The 25,622-nt window shown below is 32.0% G+C and overlaps 1 protein-coding gene across 3 annotated transcripts in view; it reads right to left on the bottom strand.

Moving 5' to 3' along the window:
- The window catches only part of RNGTT (RNA guanylyltransferase and 5'-phosphatase), a 368,631-nt gene that overhangs the window by 242,148 nt on the left and 100,861 nt on the right, over positions 1 to 25,622 (bottom strand). For all 3 annotated transcript variants that reach the window (XM_031964539.1, XM_031964538.1, XM_031964537.1), the window contains exon 9: positions 6,759 to 6,894. In XM_031964539.1, coding sequence (XP_031820399.1) covers positions 6,759 to 6,894 — 136 coding nt within the window. The remainder of the gene's footprint in view (positions 1 to 6,758; positions 6,895 to 25,622) is intronic.

Genomic DNA, 25,622 nt, shown 5'->3' with positions numbered 1-25,622 from the left:
AGGTTAATGTTGAAGATTATCTTTGTATGAATTTTGAAAATAAAAAGCTATTATTAAAAAAATGAATGATGAAAACTATCTTACATATAATTGGGGAAAAAAATACTATTAAATGAAAAAAAAAAATCCGAGAAAGAAGACAGTATCAAAGAGAAGACAATGAATGATCAGTACTGTTAAAAGAGAGATCAAGAAAAATGAAGATTGAGAAGGAGCCTTTAAATTTGGCAATTAGGAGCTCATTGCTACCTTTAAAAAGAGAAATTTTAATTGAATGGCGAGGTCAGAAGCAGACTGAAAAGTGTTAAGAAATAGAGGAAAGTATATGAAAAGATACATTATTTTGAAAGCATAGATATAAAGGAAAGAAAAAAAAAGTTAAGAAATGTAGTTATAACAGAGAGGATGGACAGATTGAGGGATGGATAGGAAAGACAGATATGTTTGTAAGCAGCAAGGATTCAGCCAGGACACAGGGAGAAATTAGTGATAGAGTGGGAATAATAGAATGGTTTATTTGCTAGAAAAGGCAGGATAAAAGGGGACCACAATATATATGTAGAAGGTTGCGTGCTAGTACCTTCCCTCCCCCAAAAAAAAATTCCCTTGTATTTATTTTGCACAAATATATGAACACAAACATGTTGTTCTCTCACAGCAGACCAAGCTCCTTGAAGCAAGAATTAAGGATTTTAGTAAATACTTTATTGACTAATTCCGCCATGAAGTCAGACAACTCTCAATCTATCCATGATTTAGAAATAAAGAAATGTCTGAGTATCACTTCCAACCTGGCTACTCTCCTAAATGTCATAGTCTCCAGAAATTTGTCTCTTATAGGATCACAACAATTCTAAAATGCACACCTCCTTAGCCCCTTGTCCGTAGGGTCCTTTATTCATTCCCACTGAAGGGGCTTAAAGGGGAATGGGGAAAGAAGATCTAGGAGGGGTGAATACTCTTTCCAGAAGACTGAGGGCAATCATCTCATCATTTCTCCATCCTGTCTCCTGGACTTCATCACTGGGTCCAGAAACTATTTCTACATGATCACATTAACTTTGAAACTTACACCTTCTCAGTGTCCCTTGTCCCTGGTCCCTTCATTCCCCCTGACCAAAAGAATGAAGATTTGGAGAGTTCCTCCTAGGTCCTTTATTAAAGGAGAGAGCCCAGGTCCCTGCTGCAGCACTTTATCATGCCCCACCATAGGTATCCTCCCTCCACCTTTCCTCCACTTTTCAGCTTCTTTTCATTTGTGATCTTCTCCTATTGTGAACTCCTTAAAAACATGAACAGTCTTTTGCCTTTCTTTGTATCCCCAGTGCTTAGCACAGTGACGGGTACATAATAGGGGCATAATACATGTTTATTAAATGATGAAAAAGTAAGACTGAATCTAAAGATCATTCAAGAATATATATTTTAATTATGGAATTTTTACAGGGCTATTTGCCCACTTGAATCCCAATCTCTTCTTTCCTGTTATCATCACATATGCTAATAAACTCAAGCCTTATGTTAATAAGGCAGCAAAAATTAAAAATGTAAAAATGGACTTTATGTTCTCTTATTGGGAAAAAATTCATTTATGGTCAACAATATGTAAGCCCCTTTTAAATTATGACGAGTTAGATGTATTACTCGCAAAAAAACAATTAAGTAAATCCCTACCTACAGTCATCTATCTGCCAGAATAATAGAAAGAGTAAGCTAAGCTGTGAAAAACGGATATTCTATGGTAAACTCACAACTGTACCAAACCACACAAAATAAATCACTGAAGCAAAGCAAGTTAGAACATTAAGAAATAATAGAAGAAAAGTGTCAAAAAAAAAAAAAAGATAGGAAGAGGACTAGGAAAAAAATCTGATGTTTCCACTAATCAATGTAGAGAGTTAGGTCCTATGATTCTGTTAGTATAAGAAAGAAGAAACTTTCTCTACCAGTGAAGATTTATCACCTTGTCCAAAATTTATGTTTTTAAAAATTGTTCAGTGCAATAGTATCAAACTCAAAAAGAAGGAGCACCTTATTCCATTAAATTGTATTCCCTGCACCCAATATATTAACTTAGAAAACCACACGTTAACATTATATATATCTTAAAACATAGGTTAGAGACAAGATTTGATCCACTGGGTCTTCAAGGTTTAGGCCAGTTCTCTATCTTTACTACACCTTTCTCCTACTTGTCAATTTGAATATTTATCGCATGACTAATGAATCAAAAATATATAATTGACATCTGCTAGTGTTCTTTGCTTTAGATCTCTAAAATTTGAATGTGTGGGAGATTTTTTTTTAAATTTTTTTATTATTTCAGTGACATCTGTTATAAGACAGCATCAGCATTTAGAGTTATACATGGGAAGTGCTAGATGCTTATGACATGCTTTCAAATCAGTCTACACAACAAGAAATGATTAATGTCTTTCCATAATGTTTACTGACAAAGACAGGTGTACTGATTATTTTACACGTATACAAAAAAAAAAAAAAAAAAATCGCCTTTATGCTGTTGGTCTTTACTAAGGCTAGTTATAAGTGATTAAAATGTACTAAATTTGGAGAATATATACAATATTTCAACTTGCAAGGTATACTCTTACACAGTATACTAGCCATTTGACAAACTACAATTTGGGTGACAAAGTCTGCTCAAAGATGATTTTCAGGAACATGTTGGTGACTACTATTTGCACCTGATGTAAAATTTCAAAGCAGTAGAATTCTGTCTTTGATGCCCTTTTACTATTTTTTTCCTTTTCTTCACTCATATTTCCGAGCTTTTTCCCAACTAAAATCCAGTGCCTTTAAGTTGTCCAAAGCCTTGCCACATTTTAGCATACTACTACAGGTCTAGCCTCTCCAGAAGTTTCTTACATTTCAAAATTACTTCTTTCCCATACATCTCAAATCAAAATTCCTATTGCCACAAATCTCAGAATTAGGCCAGTCTACTGAAATTAATTCACAGTAAAATATGGTTGATCAATAAAGTTAACTAATATATTTGCATTTTAAAATAAGAATAACAATTAAAATGAATCTCTAGTGAAATACTCTAGGAAGATACCCCATTTTTTAAAATAAAAAGCCATTTCCTCTCTGGTTTTTAGGAAGAGAGCAGGAGATATTAAGTACTTCCACCTTCCTTTTTACATCCATTTTCCATCTTCTGTTATCCTGACTCTCCAAGCTATAAATGATGCCTTGCTGCTACTATTGCCCATAATCCAGAAAATTCATAAACCCATTTAAAATGAATGATTTCCTCTCATAATTTGGGAGTTTGAACGGCTACCACTTGTTCTTGGTAGATCCTCCCTTCTCTTTTCTCCTGATTATGATCTTATTAAATGAAAAGGATAGAGGAATCTGTAAGGAGAAAAAAAGGTACCCATAAAGTGCAGGGACTAAGACCCAAAGGACAACCAAACAAGGAAATAACATTTTGGTCAACAATCCAATTTAAGAGTTCTTCTCCCCCATCATACAGCCAATCTATGAACAAATTTCTTTAGCAATCTACTATAAAAATCACAACTCTAGGAGAGCAGAAAGGTAGTATACTGGAATTTAATGATTCAGGAAGAGAGAGAATGATGACTGAGCAATTCTGCCACACCTAAATCCAAATCACAAGTAAGCCCAAACATTACACAAAATGTCACTAGTCCTGTGAAAATGATAACAAACAACAACATAAGGGTTCTATTGAGAATAGAGCTTGGTATCTACTCCCCCTTCAAATATCATTTATCCCTCATCTCTCACCCACACCTCTATGATTGACATTGTATTTCTTCTGGTAATCCTGTTGCAAAGACCATTGTCCTTCATTTCTAAATCCTCACTAGTATTCACAAGCAAAAAAGTCCAAGATTAGATTTGAATATGGAACTCCCATTGCTCAATTTAATCTGTATCTTCAGTGACTACCCACAAGTTCTAACTCAGAAAAACATTTGTTAATTAACTAATATTTTTTAGCAACTCTGACAGATGATTTGTTCATATTTGGGATGAGAGCTAAAGTAATAGTTTAAAACTAATAATAAAAATTAATTTTTAATTATCTGTAGATGGCAATTACCCATTCTTTCTACAATGCTTATTAAAGCAGATAATCAATTTGATAGCACTTAGTATCTATTTAAAATCATGTTTCTGACAAACATTTGTTTGTTAATCAATTACAACTATTGACAATAAGTTTAGTAAATTAAATTAGTTTAGCAACTATTCAGAAAATTTTCAAAACCTTTCCTTAGTTAATAATTAGTAATGTATTAAAAATGGCATAACAGTAACTTTTATTCCAGGTATAAATTCCTTTTGCCAACTAATTAGCTGATCATATATAATATAATAGAAAATATAGGTAAAACGTTCATCCACACATATTACAAAAGGGAATAGAATCATAATTTGAACTTTTCATTCTCATACACAATAAAAAAATTTTCTCAAGAGGCAAAACAAATTTCACGATCTTGCATTACTTTTAATTGGTCAGATTTAAAATTCTTTGTATTACTTTTAAATTACAGAAAAAGAATTATAGTCCAAAACAGCTTTACTTTCATTTATTATAATTTAATTCAAACATTAATTTTACATTGTACAATTTTTCTCTTTATGATTAAAAGGGAAGGGAAGAAGCTACTTTTCTATCCTATGAATAAAATTCCTTTTTATCAGTATACTTAGCTGCTTACATTTATTTTCCCATCTAGATAAGATTAAGCTTAATTTCAAAACTATACATTTTTATGTCACAATTAACTATGATATCTAAGCAGTAGTGGTGAAGTGGGTTGTAATCCCTTTAAGAAACTGCATTTCCTATTGATACATGATTCCTTTCAGATTCCCAGCCCCTCCTGGCTGAGGCATATCCTCCCCAGACAAGTTGTCTTTCCAGGATTCCACAGCCTTTGATTCAATTACAAATCCTGGTCAACAGGAGATCATTATATACTTCAACAACAATACTAGATGATGACCAGTCCTGATGGATCAGGCCATCCTCAGCAACAAGATCAACCAAATCATTTCTAATGGAGCAGTAATGAACTGAACTAACTATACCCAGAAAAAGAACTCTGGGAGATGACTAAAAACCATTACATTGAATTCCCAGTCCCTATATTTATGCACACCTGCATCTTTGATTTCCTTCACAAGCTAATTGTACAATAATTCAGAGTCTGATTCTTTTTGTACAGCAAAATAATGTTTTGGTCATGTATACTTATTGTGTATCTAAGTTATATTTTAATATATTTAACATCTACTGGTCATCCTGCCATTTAGGGGAGGGGGTGGGGGTGGGGGGTAAGAGGTGAAAAATTGGAACAAGAGGTTTGGCAATTGTTAATGCTGTAAAGTTACCCATGTATATATCATGTAAATTAAAGGCTATTAAATAAAAAAAAAAAAAAAAAAAAAAAAAAAAAAACAAATCCTGGTCAAAAAGCACCCCTTTGAATTCCAATAGAAATAGACCCCACTAGGTCTGAGCCAACTTGGGCTCTCCCAGCCCCCACTAGAACACTCAATATTAAAAAGCCAAACTAAAATCCTCTCTTTGCAGAGGTTCCAAACATGCCAGCTATGCCATGCTTGCAATGCCAAGAAGCCTCTTGTCCACTGGAATATTCTTTTCCAGTGCTATCCTCTCTTTACCCTCACCTATTTCCCTAACCAGATTTTATGCCTCTCTGTCAGGATTTCTAACCTTATTTCCAACCCCCATAATAAACCTCTTTTATCAATCTAGGTTTTCAGATCTGTAAATTCCTTTACAGAGAATCCCTGCACTGCCAGAAGTGGGTTCCCCAAAATTCCCTACCCTTGCACCAAATCCCAAGGGGGTGCAGAGGAGCCAACCTCTCCATTTGATTCCCTGAACCCCAAACCTGCCTCTAGACTTTATCATTTAACTCTCTGAACACCAGAAACCCTAATCTCATTTTGGTTCCCTAAATCTAAACCTTATCATTGGAAAGTCAAGAAAATATCCTGTGACAATATTTCTAACTTTTTAATTCACTGCTTTAACAACAACGCACTAGGTAAACAAGGGGTCAAACTCAAAAATATAGTCTGAATTAGATTAAAATGTAATTGACAAATGTTTAACAACAAAAAATACAACATACATACACACACATATAAAATATCAATTTGTAGTTTTTTACATTCATATCTAACCTGCAAAGATCCATTTCTATCTGAATTTAACACCACTGCACTAGTGTGCTTATTTTCCCCCCACAATCTCTCCAACACTGAATATTTCCATCTTTATCAGTTTGCTGAGTACAAGGTGAAAGTTCAAGACTGCTTAGATTAGTATTTCTCTTGTTAGTGATTTTGAAGCCTTCAGCCTTCTTTCATATGGTTAAGAATTTGCAATTCTTTTGGGAGCTGTTTGTTCTTGATCACTTATCTATTGGATATTGGCTAGTAAGTGTGTATATTGTTTATGTACATATTGTTTACATAGCTCAAGTACCAAGTCCTAATTCAATACCTGTATTTTCAAATATTAAGTCATCAGCTCCCTCTTAAACAACCATCACTAATGCTCAAAGTATATGTATCCTAGAAATGGTTTTAGCAAATCTTGAGTTTCTCTGTATGTCATCTTTTTAATTATTACACATTATTATGACTACTACTGACTACTAAAGATACAAATTAAGAAAACCAGCAGTATTTCAAAGGAAATGTTAAGTATAACTTACCCCATCCAAAAGTGTATTAGACAAATGAATGCGAAGATCTTTACGGAAGGGGAATTCCAAATTTGACACATGAAAGACTGAATTATCTCTATCTATCATAAAAACTTCATTTGTGCCATCAATCAACATCATATACCTGAAAATGAAGTGGTAAAAATTATTTAAGAAGTGTTATAACACCCTTTAAAAAAAAAAAAAAAAAAAAAAAACACTCTACAAGATGTTAATAACATCCTATTATAACATACCTGGAATCACAATGACCAAGATTAAAAAAAAGACATTTTTTGCTTAGTAATGAACATAAAATTAAAAAAAGAAAAGTTGATTTAAAAAATCTTTGCAATAAATTCCTCTGATAGAGATCTGCTATCCAATAGTTTTTGAGAATTTCTATAAATATAGAAATATAAGAGCCATTCCTTGATAAATAACTGGTCAAACAAGTATGACAGATGGATCACTAGACAGACATGTTCACACAGAGGCTGACAGATTTCAAAGGGGAAAAAAAAGGTACTAACAACCATCTGAAAAAAATGTTCCAAGTCACTAATTAAAGAAACACAAATTTAAAACAACTCTTAAGTTGTACTTATCAGACTGATAAAGAAGATTTAAAAAAAAAAAAATGACAGCTATGAGCGGGGCTGGAGAAGGACAGAGAGATTAATGTAATGCTGTAGATCTACAATTTTTTTTTAATAACTTTTTATTGACAGAACCTATGCCAGGGTAATTTTTTACAACATTATTCCTTGCACTCACTTCTGTTCCGATTTTTCCCCTCCCTCCATTCACCCTCTCCCCCAGATGGCAAGCAGTCCTATACATGTTAAATAAGTTACAGTAGTAGATCTACAAATTAATGGACCATTCTGGGGGAAAAAGAAAAAAAAAAAAAAACCAAGTATTTAAGATGTGTATATTCTTTAACCCTGTAATACTGCTACTGCACTAAGCACATGCTTCCAGAGAAATCAACTAAAGTGGGAAAGGATCCATAAGTACAAAATGTTTATAGAAACATTTTTGGGTACACAAAGAACTGAAAATAAACTGGGCACCTAGCAATTTGGGGATGAACTGAACAGATTATGGTACATAAATATAATGGTATATCATCATAAAACAAAAAGAAATTATGAAAAAGATTCAGAGAAATTTGAGAATTTCTATCAATTAAAGCAAAGTGAAGACAAAGAATGATATTTGACACAACTATATAGTACTGAAAGGGAAAATAAGCTTGAAAGATTTAAGAACTCAATGCAAAAATCAGCTAGAACTCCAGAAAACTGATGATGAATCATGCTTTGCATCTCTTTGCAGTGTGATCAACTAGAGATGCTGAAGGAGGTATACATTTTCAGAAGTATTTTGGTCATGCAAGCTAATAGTTGGATTTGTTTTACTTGACTACACTCATAAGCAACAGCTTTAATTTTCTGTTTGAGAATAAGACTTATGAGAATGATTTTTTAAAGGCAAAAAAAGAACATTAAAAACACAAGAAAATAGTTCAGAAGAAAACACTGACAAGTGTTTCAGTATTAGAAGTGTGGCATTAAAAAAGAAGTTGTAAGTAATAACATATTGATAGCTTTATATACAATTCTTTTTTCTGTTCTTTTTAAATAAAATAATTGTGATTGTTGATGCTTGTCAAATTTATAATAATAAGGAAAATTTAAAAATAAAAGTTGTTTAGATTAAACCAACAGATTTGACTTGATTAAATTTTTAACACAAACAGGTTAAAGTAATATAAAAATAATGAATCTACAAATTATATCAATGGAAAAGATAATATTTCTCAAGAACATAATGTAACTTGCAAACACAATCTTTAACATCTAGAATAGATTTTTTTAAAATGAGTTGTAGGAATTTCATTTTATCCTCAACATCAAATTTCTTCTATGACATATTAATTCAGATTGTCTTACATTTGCAGCAATAATTTGTTTTGCTAAATAACTACTAAAAACTACTTCTGAAGAGTCATACCAATATTTTAACACAAAACAGATGTTATTTTAGCCAATACCAAGTGTTATGTTGTTTTTTTTAAGACATACTAGCTTAGATACACGTGAACAAAAATTATCAACTATATTCTTGCAAGACATTAAATGACCTAATTTTAATATTCATGTAGAAAACTAATCCCTCTGTTTAGATGAGGTGACAGAGATGCTTTAAAAAAAAAGAGTTATGAAGGACATAGTATTTAGGAACTGTCATGCAGAGAAACTGCCAGGTCTTTCTTTGAAACAAAAGGTACCCTGACATTTTAAAACACCACATTTCCCTTTTACTTTTTCTACTGACTATTCTGCAACTAATTTCAGTTCTGCAACTAAAGTGCAAAGACTAAAGAGTGAAAAAACAGGATAGAAAGAGAAGGAATTTCTATTTTGATTGAAACCTAGAGTCATGAACTCCAAAATTTCCATTTTAGGAGGGAGCCCAGCTGAGAATGATTTTTGGTTTCTTTTCTGGCTGCAGTACTCTGGGATATCTGACTTCTCTACCATGCTCCAGGAAGCTCTTTTTTGGGGAAAACCATCATCCTGAAAGGTCTCTTTAACTTTGGTACTCCACCTCATAACTAACTACCTTCTGAGGGAAGGGTGGGGCTATGAAGACCAAAATCTCTATTTAAGTAGGGAGCTGAGCTCATATTCTCTTCATTTCTCACCCAGCTGCACTACTGTGGTCACCTGTGACTTCTCTACCATGCTCCTGTCCATCTGGTACTCACATTCTTCACTTTTCTCTGTACTGTCTTGAAAGTTCCTTGAGAAAAGAGACTGTCTTTCCCCCTCCCTCCCCCCCCAGCAGAGGGAGAGGGTAGGATTTGTATCCCATACTTAGCAGTGTCTAGCAGATAGCAGGCCATTAAGCATTAATAAATGTTTACTGACTGTTGATTATTCCAATCTCCATTGTCAAGATATTCTCTGAAGAAAATTAGAAATGACTTTCTACCTTCAGCCACAGTAACCCAAGAGGATGCAGCTGAGAAATTTTGTGTTCACTTAATAGTAACTCCTCTGACAAAAAAAAAAAAAAAAAAAAAAAAAAAAAAAAAATCCTATTACATTAAAAATTGGTGCTCTGGGAAGTATTTGTAATTTGTAATGTATTCAACCTATAATATATTTTGAAAATGTATATACCAAATTTTATTTACATTATTCCAGTATAAATGCTAGACAGTATTATTACAAAATCTCAAGTTATTCCACTGAAAACTTAGAAAATCTTTTTCTCGGGATATTAAGTGGATGCCCAGTGAGTGGATATTGAGTGGGAAATGGCTGAATAAGTTATGGTATGTGGATATAAAAAATGATGAGACTGATTTCAGAAAAGTCTAAAAAGATCTACATGAATTAATGCTGAGTGAAGTGAGCAGAACCAGGAGAACACTGTACACGGTAATAACAAGATTATGTGATGATCAAATGTGATGATTTGGCTCTTCTCAACAATATAGTGATTCAAAGCGAAACCAATAGACGTGTGATGGAAAGAGTTAAATGCATCCAGAGAGAGAACTATGGAGATTGTATGTGGATCAAAGCACAGCACTTTCATCTTTTTTGTTATTACATAATGACATGTAAAAAAAAAAATTTTTTTTAATCATCCTTTAAAACCTAAATTTAATGCAATAATTCACAGACTCTGATTTTCCATGATGGAAGGGTCTTTATCCCATAGCCCATATATGCCACATTGTTTTGCAATATTGTATATTACAGAGAGCTGTGCTTGTGTTTTATTCCACCTAGTGGACTGCATGAACTCCAGGAGAGCTAGAAACAGGGACTATGTGCTGTCTAACTACACTTGCATAGTATCCTGAACTATATTCAGTGCACTGAAATAAAATTCATGTGTTAAATGAAATAATTCTCCATCTAATGATCATTCCACATCAGTGTTTTCCTGCCCAAACTATATACTAAAATCTCTAGCATGGACCACTTCTTTTCTCCACAGATTCAACACCCTTAGCCCAGGAGTCAACAAAGTTTGAAAAAACAAGAAACAAGAAAGAGAGAGAGAAATCATCATGGAATTAGGGATTTTTTTCTGGGTTTGTTTATAGAATTTTTAAACAGTAAGGTTTTTTAGTAATAAAACATTTAGCAGATGAGTTAAAAATTTGCTTTAAACCATGAAAGCCTCTTGGCCTTGCAATCTGGAAACACTACACTGTCTCAATTCAGTTTACTTTTTTGCACTCTTAACAGTACCTCTTTTCCAACAATGACTTTTAGAGGTCCAAAATCAGGTATCAACAACAATTAAATAACAGAAATTGGCAAATGTTTAAATAGCTATACAAAATCTAATTCACTGTCCAGTCTACTGTTCCCTTATTTTTGTTATGATGAAAACATGGATCATAACAATTGATATAGCAAAGGTGGTAAAATTATAATTAAAGTGGTTCATGAGACAAACTGAGTCTCTGTGAACAATTAAACAACTTTGTGTCTCCTTAAGAAATATGTCAATGTTATTGATCTGAATGTCAGTACTTGCTTCCCTATAAGTACAAGAGCTTATAATGATACAATGCTTCCCTATAAGCACAAGAGCACAGGGTACATTACTCTAAGCACCAATAAATTTTATTACTCTTAATTTCAATGATATTCCAAGAAATTCTATGACAGAATATCTATGATGTGATACTCTTGTGATTTTCCATGTGGAAAAAATACAAATGACACATGATTTTACGCTATACTCAAGTCCTTTACTTTCATGAAAGCTACATACAATATCACATTTAAGTTTTAGTTCTGCCAACTACTTTTTGCCTTATGATTTTTACTTCTATCAAATTTTTTTTAAAACACCTAATTTACTGATATCAAGGTTCAACATTAAAAACTAAACTGTAATTAAAACATTATGCTCTCAGAAAATATTTTCAACCTGCTTGAAGATATAGTATAATATTTGTATTAGGTCTTTAAAAGAAATAAAAAACCCTAATTAATACATCATTAAACTGACCATGATAAAACACCATTAAATAATTTGATAAATGAGAATAAGTGCACTTTCTAAATGAAATATAAAATTAGAAAGTAGACATAAAGCAAATAAAATGAATACTTTTTCCTCAAATAAAATTTTAATTATACAGATTAAAAGACAAAACTAATAAAATCATAACTTGGTTCATGCTTACAATATATGTTAGTTCTAATCATTCTTAAATCAAGTATCAATATTATCAGCCAAAATTAACAAATAGGCACAATGACAGAAATATGTAAAATAAAATTATGCTAAAATCACTATGTAATTTGCTACTTAGAAGAATTCAAAATAAAGAGGATTCTTCTTAGAACCTACATAAGGAAATTTCACAAAAGTAACAAAATTACTAATTAATTATAACAAAATTTAGAACACACTGAAGTACTGTACTTTATTCTACTCCATAAACTAACTTGATGATAGTGTAATTTCTGCAATAAAATATTTTGACTGACACATTCATAGATATGACAACAATTTATCAAAATTACACAATACTTTATCAATTAATAGAAAATAAGCATTATAGACAAAAGAATTTTGAACTGATAGAATCTAAATTTACTCATTCAATTCAAATTTTCTCAAATGAGTTTGAGAAAAGCAGTGGAAAAATAAAAGATAAAGAAATCAACTATTAAGTATCATTTCTGGTTTTTGCTTTTTTATCCCTTTTCTTCCTTCCCAATTCCTTCCTCCCCCACATTTAGCACAATGCTTGGTACACAAGTAGCATTTAATAAATAAATGCTTATATGGATCTGATTAGCCAGTCAGAAACATTGTTCTCATGACCTCAACTTAGTTATGTCATTTTGGTCCTCTTAGAACACAAAGTCAACAACCTATCAACCAAACATTCTTTTACAGATACATATAGTCAGACTTTGAACAAAAAAAGTTCTGCATTCTAATTTTGTCTAATCTCCAGTCACTGCAGAGCTCTCCTCCCTCTTTGTTATGTGAATTTTTTGACAAGTGATGAGCTATTTCATGTTGAAGAAAGAATTTACAGGAATATATGGAAACATTTCTTCATTATTTTGGAATATTTAAAAGCATAGAATAAGAACATAGAAAAGGCAACTATGAAAATGGCAACCACAACCACAACAACCACAGTGACAGCAGTAGTTTCTGCAGATCTCAACACAGAAGTGAAGGCCGAAAGGTTGGTCAGAGAGAGATTGGAGAGGCTTTTTTTATGATATTGTGGGAAGACGCTGTTGTTTTGCCCATCTCAGATCTGGGTAGAAGTGGGTACTTAGAAGGATACCTAAAAAGAGTTACAAAAACCCCTGAAGTAAGGAACACTACACCATTTCTCTTGGAAACAAAGGCCAATTTTAATAAAGAATTAAAAGATGAGCATTGGGTTGGGAAAATGAGCAAAGAACAGACAAAGAATCCGACCATAGAAAGCTACTATGGTGATAAGGAAGATCAAAATGCACACTCAAAAGATGATAAACTCAAAGCTCTTACATCTAAAGCCTAAATAAGAATTAGGCTCAGCTCAAAAAGAGATCTTGAAAAATCAAGTAAAAGAGATAAATAATTGAGAAGAGAAATGAGAGTGATGCAAAAGTTATTACAAAAAGATGAGTAGAAGAATGCCTTAAAAAGCAAAACTGGCCAAAGGAGGTACAAAAGCTCACTGAGGAAAATAATTCCTTAAAAATTAGAATTGAGCAAATGGAAGCTAATAACTTTGTGAGAAATCATGATACAATTAAAAAAAAAAAAACCAAAAGTACAAAAAAATAGAAAACAATATGAAATATCTCATTGGAAAAACATAAATGACCTGGAAAACAGATCCAGGAGAAATAATTTTAAAATTATTTGTCTATCTGAAAATCATAATCAAAAGATTCTCTTAAGACATCATCTTTCAAGAAATTATCTGGGAAAACTGTCCTGACAGTCTAAAACCAGAGGGTAAAAAAGAAAATGAAAGAATACCCCAAGCACCTCCTGAAAGAGACCGCAAGATGAAAACTTCCAGGAGTATTACGGTCAAATTCTGCAATTCCCAGATCAAGGAGAAAATATTTTAAGTATTCAGAAACAATGGAGCTATAATCAGAATAAGACTTAGCAACTTCAATAATAAAGGATCAGAGGGCTTGGAATATGATATTCCAGAGAGCAATGGAGCTAGGATTATAACCAAGAATCACATACCCAACAAAACTGTGTATAATCCTTCAGGGGGAAAGTAAACATTAAATGATGTAAAGGATTTTCAAGCACTCATGATGAAAAGGCCAAAACTGAATAGAAAATCTGATTTTCAAAAACAGGACTCAATATAAATATTAATAAGTAATCAGGAAAGGGAAATAAGGGACTTAACAAAATGTACCTATTTACATTCCTACATGGAATGATATTTTTAACGCATAAGAAATTTCACATTATTATGGTAGTTAGAAGGAGCATATATAAGACTAAGGGCACAGATGTGAATTGAAAATGAAGGGATAATATCTTTTAATAAATTTCAATTAAAAATGACAGAGGAATGACCTGGGAGAAAATGAAAGGGAAAAGTGGAATGGTATAGATTATTTGCCACAAAAGAGTCAAGAAAGTGTAGGGGAAGAAGGTAAAGGGAAGGGAGAGGGAATGTGCAATCCTTATTTTCATCAGAATTGGCTCAAAAAGGAAATAACTGAAACACTCAATATGGGTATAAAAATCTCTTACTTTGCAGGAAAGTAAGAAGAGAAAGGAATACAAGAAGGGGGGAGGGTAATAAGAAGGAGAGATAGACTAAAAGAGAAAATAGAATAAAAGGTAGGAAATAGTAATAGTAATTATAAAAATAATTTTGAAACAAGTTTCTCTAATGAAGGCATTCATTTCTCAGAGGCATAGGGCATTGAGTCAAATTTATTAAAAAAAATAAAAAAAAAAGAGCCATTCCCCAATTGATAAATGATCAAAAGATATGAACTATCCCAAAGGGGTATGAAATCATGCATATCCTTTGATCTAGCAATACACAAGCAATACAAGAGATTCTTTTCTCAGGGTAAAGAATTAGACATTGAGGACATGTCCATCAACTGGAGAATGGCTAAATAAAAAGTGGTATATGATTATGAAATTCTATAAAATCTATAAAAAAAAAAGATGAGCTGGAAGGTTTCAGAAAAACTCAGAAAGTCTTTCATGAACCCAAGCAAAGTAAAATGTACCGTGTACATAGTAAGAGCAAAGTTGTGAGATGATCAGCTCTGAATGGGTATGCTATTCTCAGCAATACAATGATCCAAGATAACTTTGAAGGACTATCCATACTCAGAGTAAAATAATGGTTATGTCTGAATACAGATTTAAAAACACTTTTTTCTTCTTGAGATTTTTTTTTGGGCACTAAGGGAGATCCATGTTTTTCTTTTAGAACATGACTTTTACAGAAATGTTTTATATAACTTCACACGTGCCTTTTCAAAAGGAACTGGGGGATGGGGAAGAAGGAGAGAATCTGGAACTAAAGTTTTAAAAACAAATGTAAAAAATTGTTTTACATGTAACTGAGGAAAATAAAAATATTAAAAAAATTAGAAACATTCTACATAATATTGACTACCTGTTTTTTTGATCCTCTGGAAGAATTCACTTGTTAATACATCTGATTCTAATGTCTATCTTAAGGAAGTTCACGAATGATCTGAGATGTATTCTAAAACTCACTGACATAGGTTTTCTATTTTCCTATTTGTCAATTTGAGTGTATTATATTATTAAATATGTTCATCAATTTCAGAAAGGCAGAATGGGTTACAAAGTTAGGAGATTCCAGAGTTCAAAACTAGATTCAATACTATGGAAATTCATATAACACTGGCTACATACCATAGATTTGTCAAACATTAACTGTACTGTTAAGCTAATCTGAAATTTTGTTAATTTCATTTTGAACCTATACAATACCCAATAATATTTTTAGTTTCCATGTTAGATCATTGGATCAGAGATTTAAAGTTGAAATGGATCCAGTCCAATCTTAATATAATAGACTTGCACTTTTTGTTAATATTATCATTATTTCCTTCCATTTTTATTGTATTACGGTCTATGACTATATTTTCAGAGGGGCAGGATAGTATAATGAGAACAGACCCAGGTTTCAAGCTAAGGGAGACATTAGATTTGAATTCTGCCTCTAATGAGTAAAAGATATGATCATGCGTAGGTTACATAAATCTTTTTATGTGCAAGTCTTCTACAAAAAAAATGTCATTTATATTCCACACATTAAAGGATTTCAAGATCCAATATTAATTTCTCACTTTCTACTGCTTCTTAAAAGAAAATTTTCCCTTTAAAAATATTTTATCATGTTCTATAGGCTAATGAAGTGATGATACAAGTTAAATACCAAACCGTCTTACTATTTCAAAGGAATGCTTAAAAAAATAAAATGACTTAACCATGTTTTGTGTAATGGACATCTTTGGCAAGTTAGTGAGTGTAATGTCTTTAAATGCACAAAATGAAGTACACAGGATTATAAGGGAAAATAATTATATTGAACTTCAATTATGATAGAAAAGAAACAAACCAAATTTCAGATCCTGAATTAAGGACCTCTGATCTAAAGTAAGGAGGCCTCTAGCACTTTGAGGGGATACACTGACCATGTGAAAAATCTAAAGAATCAAAGAAGACTATACAAATGGGATGGAATAGGTACCAATGAATGGGCAATCATATCAGTGATATTATATATCTATTGAAAAATGGAGATTAGATTACAATGTAATAGAGTTAAAACTGAAAGGCACCATGGAGAGCTAACAGTCTGAATCTTTCATTTTACACATGAATCAAAAGAGGCACAAAGAGATTAAGTGATCTCCCCAGAGTTAGACAAAGAATAAATGTCTGAAATATGATCGGAACCAAATCAGGTTATTGATAGCTAATTGGAACAGTTAGATGGTACAGAGAATAAAGGGCCAGACCTAGAATCAACAAAACTCATCTTCCAGAGTTCAAAATGTGGTCTCACACATACTTAATAGTTGGATGATCCTGGGCAAATCACTTAATCCTGTTTGCTTAATTTCTTCTAGTCTGTCTATAAAAGGAAATGTAGAAAGAAATGACAAATCACTCTAGTATCTTGGCCAACAAAACCCCAAATAGGGTCATAAAGAATTAGATACAACTAAAGCAACTGAACAATGAACAACAAGCTATTTGTTATTTGTGTGTGTGTGTGTGTGTTTAAAATCAGCAAGTTCATTGTTTTTCCAAAACCAAAAACTTAATCCCTAAATCAAACTAAAAAAGAGCACTTTATAAGAATTACTATATTTATTACTAATCATAACTTTTAAACTCAATGAATCCATCAACAACTACTTTTTTCCCCTCTGCTTCACAGCCCTTACAAGTATACATTTCTATTTCTTTTAGTTTTTATTGCATTTGCCTCCCCCCCGCCCCCCAAGTCTAATTGTATCATTTAGGAATTCAATCAATGTGATATTGTGACTATTTTATCACCTGGTGAAGCTCTTACATTATACCAGTAAGTTTTTAGTTACAATGAAAAAGCTATTTAATGTTCTAAGCATTTAACTCCCGACATTTTTTTTCTCTGAAATGTAGATATTTTTTATCCATGAAATGGTGATTTTTAAATGTTTGTCTAACTATTTTGCTATTTATTTATCATTAGATTTCTTGGGAAACTGATTTTTTTTTAATCTTAATATATGAAATGCCCTAGTTTATTCAATCTTAAAGCTAAAAAGTTGAAAGCTAGAACTTTATCCAATCACTTAAATTTGAATTTAGAGAAGTTTAGGCCTAAAAAGATTAAGTGATTTCCCTAACATTACAAAGGTAGTGACAAGGTAGCATCTGTTTTTATATTTTATTGAAAAACCTTAATATGCATTCTATGAAGTGGTGTCTTACTTCTGAATAATGTTTTCTTTATAGCTGTTTCAAATTTTGACAGGACTGACCAGGTGAGTTGAATTCTCAATTTTTCTTTGTTAAAATTATAATAAACTTCATCTCCAAATGTTTTATTTTATGTCTCCTAGAAAGTTTTCTATACAACTTCCTGAAAATACAGTATGAGTCTTTTCTTTTTTAATATTATTCTCTGGAATCCCAATAAATTTTAAGTTTCCTTTATTTGTCTGAGAAAACAAACGAGTTTATTTGTATTATTTCCTTCCTTATTTTAAGAATTGTTTTCTGAATTTTTTTTCCATTTCCACTAAATCTTCTGTCATTCTGTCTTACACTATATTTCATCTCATTCTAATTACTTATATAAAAATTTTCAGATTCTCTATCCTGATTTCCATTTTGCTAAGATACATGATCTCCTGCATTGTGTATATGTTGTATATAATACAACATTTCTGTACTGAGTTCTTCATTTCCAGCAAATTAGTATAGTAGAGTGCTGAGTCCAAAGTAGGAAAGATTTGAATTCAAATACTGCCACCCTGATCAAGTCACTAATTGTAAAATAGGAAAACCTAGAGGCTAATTGTGAGAAATAAATATTTGAAAAGTGCTTAGCACAGTGCCTGTAATAAGTGATAAATAAATTTGAACTAATATTACTATAATTATTATTGTTGAATATAATCTTCATGTTCTGTTCTTTATATAAATGTTCATGTTTGTTAATGTCAAGTTCACAAAAAAATAAACAATATGCATACAAACATACACATATACAAAGTACTTAATTTCCAAAAACAATCTTCCCCTTTTTCTGTTAAACAGGCCTTCTTCATAAGATAATCAATAAATATATATTTTTTAAAAATAACAAAACAATGCCTTCCATTTATAGCAAAAGATAAAATGGAAAGGTGGCATAGTATGGATAGAGCACTGAACTTAAAGTTGGGAAAACCTGAATTTGAATCCTCCCTCAGATATCCATATGTGTATACTTGAGCAAGTTACTTAACCTCTTATTGCCCCAGTTTTTTCATCTGTAAAATGAGGAAGTTGAACTGAAAAGTCTCAAAAGTTCCTTTTAGTTATCAATACTATGAAACTAGTTTAAAATTTTTGTTGGTTTCCATATGTAGGTTAAACAATCATTACGCATTTATTCAAATTTATTACAATGCCTGACACCAATCATTAATGGCAAGAGATATTAGATAGCTATTTAATTACCTAAATACCTTTGTTATTTAGATTTAGATTTAGAAATAGCAAATAATAATTCAAAATCAGAATTGAAGAAATTAAAGCAGGTGTATCTCTCAATCTGTCTAGTAACATATTTTTTGAACACAGTCACACTAAAAATAAATCCCTAGCCTAAAATATTTTCATGTTCTGAAGCAGCTTTATGAGATTTAGTAACAAGGGAAAATATGAATACACAACACATGTAATTGCTATTGTATATAATGTAGAAACTATATTGCTATTCTTCTTTTAGCACTATAAATGTCATAAACTAAAATCAAATGTAGAAAAAGCCTTGCCCCAGGTCAAAATAATAATAATAATTAAAGTTAGAATTGCTGATAGGCTTAACAAAAATTATAGAATAAAAAAAAGTGTCAAATATATTACTAAAATACTACTTCAATCACTCTCATAACCATCGGAAATTTTGCTGTTTTTAAACCTGCAACAAACAACTGTAGTATCACACACATAGCATTTTCAAATAGTTCACCGAATACACTAGGAGCCTTCCTATTGCTACGGGTAAATAATGAGTCAGACAAGTTGTCCATAGTCTATCCCTTACTTTCCCACCAAAACCATCACAATACCTCTCTGATGATATCCCTTACATTACTGCTCCCACACAAGTTTTCTTTGGTAATATTATACCAACATAAAAATGATAAATATTAATCATAAAGGGAAATACAGAAAGACACTCTGACAAATGAGGTAAGGCAGAACGCAAACTGTATATAAACTTATGACAACTACTTTGATGGAAAGACAAGAAAACTAAAATATTGTTGATAGAGCTGTGAATTGATCCAACCATTCTAGAAAATAATCGGAAATTATATGAAGAAAGTTATTAAATATTCACACTCTTTGGTACATATCCCTAGGCATATATGCCATTAAAATCAAAGACAAAATGAAAGCCCTATATGCATTACAGTATTTAGAGTAGCATTTTTTTTTTTTGTAGAGAAGATTTGAAAAAAGATTTGTAAATGTCTATCAACCAAAGGGTTACAAAAACTGGGCAAATGAATGTAATAAAATATTATGGTAACCCAAAATAGCCAAATAATTCCAGTCACTAATTTTGTTTTCCCTAACTTTTGTCCAAAATATCAGTACATTTGAAGAGGAAATAAGCAGCTATATGAAAATTTTAGAGCTCAAAAAAAGTAATTTCTCTTTTCTACATACATACTAATAAAGAAAAGGTCTATTTCTGAATAAGGATTTCTATCAGGATCCTTTGCTTCTCAAATTGCCAAAAACAAGGCAATAAAAAAATCTTCAGACTCCCTAAAAGAGACTCTTATTACTCTGTGACAAATACTTTAGCTTTCTGGGTTACAATATAGGAAAATCTCAATTTCCTCAAGCAAGCAAAATAAGCACTTAGATGCCAGGGCCTTTAAAAAGAGATGAAATCTTTTTTAAAAGACATTTCATTAATTCATCTACAATATTCCAAGTCATAATCAAATCTGTCAACAGTTTCAATATTTCATTATTGTTGTTTATTTCCCCTTTAATCCTTACCTAAGTCTTGACCAACATATCCAATAATAGATAAGTCTGGAATTTTAGATGTATAATGGGTGGAGTACCATTAAGACTTCTATTACTCTTAACAAAAGCAACCTGAATTAGAAATGGCACTCTACTACCACCTAGTGAACTTATATATCAGACACATATAATTACTACTTTGGTTGACCATCAATACACACTATTTTCTTTGATGAATATTCAGTTCACCCATTTAATGAATTATGTAATTCAATTCACATTCAACAAATATTTGTTAAAAATCTACGTGCAAAGCACTGTGCTAAGAGAGGGGATTCAAAATGTTACCACATGAAAGATCTCATATACAAAAAAATTAGCAGAATCCTCAGATTTTTTTTTCCCCCCTGAGGCAATTGGGGTTAAATGACCTGCCCAGTCAGAGTCACATAGCTAGAAAGTATTAAGTGTGTGAGGCCACGTTTGAATTCAGACCCTCTTGATTCCACAGCTAGTGCTCTATCCACTGTACCACCCCTCTATGACTTCTTTATGAACTTTTTTTTTTAAACAAATGTTCACTTGTGTAAGCTTTCAGCATAAATAAAAAAACTGACAAACTGCCATTTTGCATTTTAAAATGAAATATGTGATGATGTATATCATACTATCACATCTAAACACTAAATGCCTATATTTATTATAAGAATATTAATTTCTACATATTATTAATTTTTGTGAGGTAATCGAGTTAAATGATTTCCAGGATCACAAGCCTAGGAAGTATTAAGAATCTAAGGCCATATTTGAACTCCAGTCTCTCTTAACTCCACAGACAGTGCTCTATCTACTGTGCCATCCAACTGCCCCAGAATATTAATTTTTAGACAGCAAATTTAAATCTAAGGAAAAAATCACAACTACTAGTAAAAGTAAATAAGAAATGCCCCAAAGATAACGTATAGATACACATTTTAAAGCATATCACTTAAATCAACATAATTTGTTCTACTAAAAGCTTTCATAATACCTAAATACATTATTATAACTATTATTATTATTATTATTCACAGCACAAACTAGAGTTTTTTAAATGCTTATAAAGAACCATATGAACCAGTTCCATTTTTTGTTATTTTAATTGGTTGTTCTAAAATTAATTAGCTATCCCCATAAAAGGATTATCTTGTGCCTTTATCAACCCTCCAAGCATAACAGAGTAGCACTCATTTACACTAATGACATGAATGCAATAAGTTATCAGATTTCTTTAATGAATATACAAATTAAAATTACAAAATTTGTATAATCTACATTTATATAGTAATTCCAGTATTATACAGAAACCATTTCCTTCTTTACTCATATTCATTTCTATGATGAAATATGAAATATGGTAGCATTTAAGATGGCTTGCATTAATGATACAAAGGAGAAGCTAGATGGGTGCAATGGATAGAACATAGACCCTGGAATCAGGAGACTTGCGTTTAAATCTGGCTTCAGCACTTAACACTTCCCAGATGTGTGACCATGGGCAAGTCAGTGCCTCATTCCTTCCCCCCCCCCCCAAAAAAAAAATAGAAGAAAGAACTAAAATTTAAAGATATCCAATCTATGAGAAGAAGGCATTCCATATCTAGGGAAATACTATACAGATTTATTTCATTTTACATTTGCCTTTGACATAGTAAATAATTTTATACATAATTTTATTTTAATCTATGTAAAACTGGATGCAACACTGAAATCTAGGGAAGTAGCTATGATTGTTCTTTAGGATAATCATTAACACAATATGTAAAAACTAGAGCTGTCCCTTTTATAATTTTCACTAAATCTGGAATCTGAGTAGAGCACAAGAATAGGCATGCATCACACACACACACCCCCCCCCCCAATAAAAAAAAAAAGTTCACAAGAGATCTTTAACAAGAACATTATGATGGTCTTATTTTATTTCAACTAATATATTAGCCCTTAGCCAGAAGTTTCTCAACTCACAGTACAGAACAGATTCAATAATAAATATCAGTGAGAAATACAGTACTTATTCAAAATACTAAATTTCAAAGAAACTTTAGATAATAATTTTACAAATAACTTCATTGAATTAATTTCAAACTGAGTAATATCCATATTGAAAGCCTTAAACATTACAATAATTTCAAATCTATTTGAAAGCCTTAAATAATACTATAATTTCAAATCTATTTGAAAGGCTTAAATAATACTATAATTTCAAATCTATTTTTACCAAGATTCATCAGAAATGGGGTGGCTAGATGGTTCAGTGGATAGAGCACCAGCCCTGAAGTCAGGAGGACCTGAGTTCAAATCTAGTCTCAGACACAACACTTTCTAGATCTGTGACCCTGGCCAAGTCAGTTAACCCCAATTGCCTCAGCAAGGAAAAAGAAAAAATTCATCAGAAATATTGAATTTGACCATTTTTTCCCCCTGACTTCTTCCTTCCCTCCTTTTTATGAACATGAGCCCAGATATTCCTTACTTAAGCCATGGTTAGGGTACAAAAGAATAAGGTACAGAGACACAGTGCAATAATCATAGAAAAAAAATGCCACTTCAGTCACTCTAACTTACATGTTCACCATTTTAACTACAAAGAGAACCCCAGATTTAAAAAATGTTAATGGGAAAGACAGTAAATTTCAAACTCTATGATGTTTCAAAATGATAACTGTAATTAACATTTCCATCCTAAATTCTATATTGGGATTCTTTATCCATGCCTCATTATAAGATATTATACCTATCTCTAATAGTTAAATAAAACCATCTGCTGATGAATTTGGGATGGTAAGCAACATATTTTACTTGTTTTCTATTTACCTGACAGACCAAGTAATCAGTGTTCAAGTTTGAATTATGAGGTGCCAGAAACTAACACTTCATTGCAAGACTATAAATATCATTCATCAGTACAAAGAATGAGGTAGAATCAGCAATCCTCAAGTATGGCCCCACTACTGCTGATATGGCAGCCCTATTCAGCATAGTTGCACCCAAGACTCAGTCTCCTGCATTCTGAGTTCTGCAAGCATACTCTACAGAGAACAGCATGCAGTGGTATGCAGATACTACTCTTCAAGGAACTGACCCACTTCACACCACTAATTTGTTGCTGGACCAATATCTAGCATATGCAACAACAATGATGAAGAGATCTAATCTTCTCCCACTTCGTTCTGGGCAGCCAGATGGGTATGTAAATCAACAAATTTTGTTACTACTAATTAACAAAATTTAAGCTCTAACAAGAAAAAGAAGCAATGAATATCATCACTCATTATCCTAAACAGGGGTACACTAAGCAATTTAAAACCAGGCATGAACACCCAAAATATCTATCCTAATCTGATTATGTGATTTAGTCCTCCTAATGTTGATCTTCTAAATGAAAAGTCAGAAGGTAGGAACTAAGGAGACTAATTCAGCTTCGCTTTTTTCATTAAAGAGAACAAGTTTCTAAGAAATAGAAATCTAAGAATAAGAGTAAAGTTTATGATATGAAATATATGTCTACAAAACAGAAGATACAGAGTCTGTAGAAGTTTTGGGCCTTGTAAGACAATTTGATGGTCAAGCATATTAACTTCCAAATGATCAAATTTTTCATTATCATTCTAAATCCTGTCCCTACCTACCCACCAAAGAAGTTCTTCTCTGACATTTCCATCATAGCACAGAGATAAGTCTGTTACAAAGATATCAAGAAAGTAGAAACTTTATACAACCAGCAAATTAGAAAAAAATCAGGTATAGGTCTTATAACATCATATGATATATGACATTGTCTGAGGTTCATAGAGACAGACAAATCACTAAATTGATTAATGGCTGATAAATTTTATACTGACAGCAATTTGCAAAGACTACTTAATAAGTTATGTAGAATACCTGAATAAATGGAAGAGGAAAGTGAACCTGAATTTATAAGGGTCCTAAAGAAGGATATGATCTTTAGAATTATAAATGCCTTGTCCTCTTTATGAAAGAATATCCTATATAACCATTTAAATTAAATTCTTATATTACTTTTAAAATAAGAATAATAGTGTAAATGTTTAGTACTTTAAGGTTTGAGTTTACAAACAATTATCTCATTGGATCCTTATAACAATCCTGTGGGACAGGCTGTACCACTATTCTCCTTATTTTACAAATGAGAAATCTTTAGCTTGCCCCTGGTTTCATAACTTGTAAGTTTCTGACATAAGGTTAGAATCTAAATGCTATAAGTCACTACTCATTAGAGAAATGCAAATTAAGACAACTCTGAGGTATGACAATACCAACACTATGCCTCTCAGATTGGCTAAGATGACAAGAAAAAATAATGATAAATGTTGGAGGAGATGTGAGAAAACTGGGACATTAATATACTGTTTGGAGGAACTGTGAAATGATCTAGCCATTCTGAAGAGGAATTTGGAATTCTGCCCAAAGGGCTACCAAACTGTGCATAACCTTTCACCCAGCAGTGCCACTACTGAGAATCTGTATCCCAAACAGATCATAAAAAAGGGAAGAGAAACTCACATATGCAAAAATGTCTGTAGCAGTCCTTTTTACAGTGGCAAGTAACTGGAAAGTGAGTGGATTCCAGTAGTTGGGGAATGGTTGAATAAGTTGTGGTATATGCATGTTGTGGAAGATTATTATTCTATAAGAAACAACCAACAAAATGACTTCAGAAAGGCCTGGAGGAACTTAAATGAACTGATGTTAAATCAAGTGAGTAGAACCAAGAGAACATTGTACACAATGGCAACAAGATTATGTAATGATCAACTTCTATGGCCAATCCCAAAAGACTTGTGATAAAGACAGCCATCTGCATTCAAAGAGACCCGTAGGTACTGAATGTGATTCACAACACAGTATTTTCACTTTTTGTTGTTGTTGTTTGATTGCTTTTCCCACCTCCTTTTTGACTGATTTTTCTTGTGCAGCATGATAAGTATGGAAACACGTATAGAAGAATTGAGCATGTTTAATATATATTTGATCACTTGCTGTCTAGGAGAGAGAGGTGGAAGGAAGGGAGGGAGAAAA

This window comes from Sarcophilus harrisii, chromosome 4, assembly GCF_902635505.1.
Source record: "Sarcophilus harrisii chromosome 4, mSarHar1.11, whole genome shotgun sequence".
NCBI classification, from domain to species: domain Eukaryota; kingdom Metazoa; phylum Chordata; class Mammalia; order Dasyuromorphia; family Dasyuridae; genus Sarcophilus; species Sarcophilus harrisii.
The sequence above is the reverse complement of the archived record's forward strand: the minus strand, read 5'-3'. Positions and strand labels throughout refer to the sequence as shown.